General features: G+C 41.5%; 1 protein-coding gene across 1 annotated transcript; it reads right to left on the minus strand.

Annotated features, from left to right (window-relative positions):
* Positions 1-2,659: 2,659 nt before the first annotated feature.
* Positions 2,660-3,685, minus strand: LOC107607868 (uncharacterized). Its single transcript, XM_016309766.1, has one exon. The coding sequence runs from the start codon at positions 3,683-3,685 to the stop codon at positions 2,660-2,662; it is 1,026 nt and encodes a 341-aa protein (XP_016165252.1).
* Positions 3,686-4,126: the final 441 nt, after the last annotated feature.

The raw sequence follows: 4,126 nt of genomic DNA on the forward strand, positions 1-4,126 counted from the left end.
AGCATCCCATTACCCATTGACTGGAGTTATCGCGAATTACCCACCCAAAATCAGCACAATCATCCCCCAAGTTCACACTCCCATCACAATTTAACTTCCAAGCACCAGGTTCTGGCGGAGACTAAGACAGAGGTTTTAATCCCTGGATGCAACACACTCGATTCTGAGTTGTATATTCAAAATCCACCATGCACCTGCGAGCCTTGTATGCAATTGATCCAGCAGATCCAAAAACTCCCTGAAAATTATCCATATTTATGTCTTGCCAAATTGACCATATTATAGCTGCAAATTTGGAACAACCTTCATTGAGGAGGCCATGCTTGAACCAATCATGCACCTCGTGAGAGCCAAAGAAACACACATCAGAAAAACCTAGAGAAACCCAAGTTGATCGCACCACTTCACAATCCCGAAAACAATGAAGAATCGTCTCCGGAAGTTGATTGCAACGTGTACATAAGGATGAGGAGGAGAGATGTCGCCGAAAACGCAGATATTGAGTTGGTACAGCATCATGAAGGCAAAGCCACACTAGGAGCCTCAACTTTTCAAGGACCCGCGCCTTCCAAAGCCAAAGCCAATTGATATTCCTATCCCAATTCAACTTATTCTGAATTAACCATAAATATCCTTGTTTAGCAGAGTAAAGAGTGTGCTCCCAACTCCAACCCAAATCACGACCAGAAGTCAAAATATGTACTAAACTAAGAATGTCTTCCCTTAAGTCCCTAGGAATAAAAGAGTAAATCCTCTCCAAATGCCAAACTCCATCACGATAAACATCTTCAATGGTCAAAGTAGCCTCACAGATATCAAGAAATTCAACCCTCGCACCTACTGGCCCAGAGTGTAACCAAGAGTCAAACCAAAAATTCTTAGAAAGAGCTCCCACTTCCCAAACAAACCCTTCCTTTAATACGGAAGCTTAGTGCACAATAGACTTCCATATATACGATGAAGAATCCATTGCTTTAACTGCAAATAGGTTTCTATTCTGGAGGTATTTCTGAAGCATAATCTTGACCCACAGTTTCTCTTAATTCATCAAAATTTGCCAAACTAGTTTTTCTAATAAAGAAAAATTGACCAACCGCGACTCCCGCAAAGAAAGACCTCCAAACTTTTTCGGAGTCGTCAAAACTCTCCAAGATGCTAAATGAAGACCACGGTGATTATGACTACCACACCAAATAAAACTTCTAGTAATCTTATCAATGTTAGAGCACACACCTGATGGAAAAAAGCTTACTTGCATCCTATAAATAGGTATAGAAGATAAAACTGATTTAGCAAGGCAAATCCGACCAGCTTTATTAAGGAAGCGACCTTTCCAAGATGCTAGCCTATTAGTAAGCTTATCAACCACATCATTAAAATCAGCTTTAGTAACTCTGCCATGCTTGAGGGGGACACCAAGGTATTTTCCCAGAGAATTAGCAAATCGGATAGAAGAAATACCAGTGAAGAGATCCTTGCGTTGTCTAGAAACATTCATAGAACAGATAGCACGAGATTTGTCAAAATTCACCTTCATACCAGATGCTCTGCAAAAGGTGGATATAGTGTCCAAAACATGAAGCACTTGAGATTTCTTCTCTTTACAAAAAAGGATAAGGTCGTCTGCAAAAAGGAGATGGGAGATTACAGGACCTCCCCTAGACACGGTCACTGGTTTCCATCTACCAACCTCCACTTGCCTAGCAATGAGGCAACTCAACCTCTCCATACAAATAACAAATAAATAAGGAGACATCGGGTCTCCTTGCCTCAAACCCCTCTTTGGCTGAAAACCATCCAACCGGTTAACATTCCACATTAGAGAAAGGGAGGAAGACTTTACACATTTCATAATAAGAGAAATAATAGTACCTGGAAAGCCAAACATTAGGAGAGATTGCTCCAAAAACTCCCAACTCACCCTATCATAAGCCTTTTCTAGGTCAATTTTAAAAGCAAGAACACCTTTCTTTGATTTGGTTTTCTTCATAAAATGGAGAACTTCCTGGGTTACAATGATATTGTCTGGGGCACCCCTTCCAGGAATAAACCCTCCCTGTAGAGGGCCAATGATATCTTGTAGAAAAGGTCGTAACCTCTCCACAACCACCTTAGTTATAATCTTGTATATGACATTACAGAGGCTGATAGGACGAAACTCTTTCATGCGAGACGGGTTATCAACTTTAGGAATCAGCACCACCAAAGTGTCAAACAGAGCACTATCCAGATCAAACCCAGCGAAAGCCTTCTTAACAAGTTCCCATACCTCTGTACCAACCACTTCCCAATATTCCTTGAAGAAAAAAGCCTGAAAACCATCGGCACCTGGGGCCTTAAAAGAGTTCATGCCTATAACCACCTTCCTAACCTCTTCTTTAGAAACATTTCTTGTGAGACTTTCAATAACTTCACGAGATAAAGAAGGTAATTCCTGATTCCCCATCACATCAAGTTCTACCTGTTCCACATTACAAAAAAGATCTCTATAAAATTCAATTGCACATTCTTCGAGTTCTTGCGGATCAGTACTCCATCTTCCATCCTCCAAAAACAACCCCTGAACCTTGTTACGCTTCCTCCGTATAATGGTTTGCATATGAAAGAACTTAGTATTCCTATCTCCAAATCTGACCCAGTGCTCTCGGGATTTTTGATATCAAAACCACTCCTCTTGCATAAGCAGATTACTATATTCAGCCTGTAACTCTCTTTCTTCTTGTATAAGGGATAAAGCATCAACTCTCTCCATTCTCTGTTGGATACTGGTCACACGCCTCTCCAATTCTCTCTTTCTTTTAAAAATATTCCCAAAGACATCTCGGTTAAAGGCCAAAGCATCATCTCTGACCTGAGAAAGGCAACGAATAGGATTGGGTCTACCCTTGTCCCAAGCACCCCTGACCACCAACGAAAAACTTGGGTGATAAGACCAAGCTACTTGAAAACGAAAAGGTTTTACCCCGACTCTTCTATCATTACCTTGACATCGCACCATAATGGGACAGTGGTTAGAATGCATCCTCGCCAAATTCTGTACATAGCTTTCCGGAAAACGAAAACACCAAGCATCAGTAGCCACAGTCCTATCCAGCCTCTTCGAGATGAACCGATTATCCTGCATATGTCTGAACCAAGTGTACAAGGATCCATGAGCTCCCAAATCAATCAAACCACACTCATCTAGGAGAGCTCCAAACCGCTCTGCCCTTCGAGAGACAAAGTTCCCACCTTTAACCTCAGATGAAAGAAGGATCTCATTAAAATCCCCAATAGCTAATAAAGGACCTGAATAATTTCTGGAAAAATCTGTCAAAACCTTCCAAGCTTCCTCCCTTATGCTATGAACGGGACTTGCATAAATTGCTGTACAGACCCAAGAGAAACCGCCATTCGAAAACTCAACACACACCACTTGCGAACTCGCTGCCACTACATTGCAAGATACTCCGGGCCATGCAGAGAGCACCCAAATACCTCCACTATGCCCATGAGCTTCTTCAATATGAATATGAGTATAACCTAATCTGTTCCAAAAGACAGCCACCTTTTGGAAAGTACAATGAGTCTCTAAAATGATAAAAACGTATGGATGAAAATTCTTTACCAATTGTTTCAGATGCACCCGAGCCAGCTTATTACTAGCTCCTCTCACATTCCAAGCTATAATGTTTGCACAATCCATATTAATATTACTTGGAGTGAGACCCACACCTCAGATTATTTGAGGGTAGTGAGTGGGGTCTCCATTGTAACCACACTGTGCCCATTCTCAACCGGGGAATTCTGAAGAGAATTAAGCCTTAATCTCTTTAAATTGCTTCTGAATGGCATTTTAGAAGTCCCCGCACCTTGCGAATAAGCCCCTGCCCGTTCTGAACTAGGTCCTTGCTTGCCACTCGTCACACCGTGAGCAGAGGTAAAACCTGACGAAGTTAATTTAAAGTTCCTCGCTTGTTTTAGCACTTGATTGCCCTTACTTATGTGTAAAGATGATTCAACCCCATTGATGCCTTTCATAGCAGGTTCTCCTTTAGCAACATAATTAGAAGATTTATCCACATAAACTTTTTTGGACTTATCCTGGTCATGCCTACCCAAAAAGACCTTCTTGCCCTTTGCCTTT

This window comes from Arachis ipaensis, chromosome B7, assembly GCF_059453495.1.
Source record: "Arachis ipaensis isolate K30076 ecotype BB chromosome B7, ASM5945349v1, whole genome shotgun sequence".
Classification (NCBI taxonomy): Eukaryota; Viridiplantae; Streptophyta; class Magnoliopsida; order Fabales; family Fabaceae; genus Arachis; species Arachis ipaensis.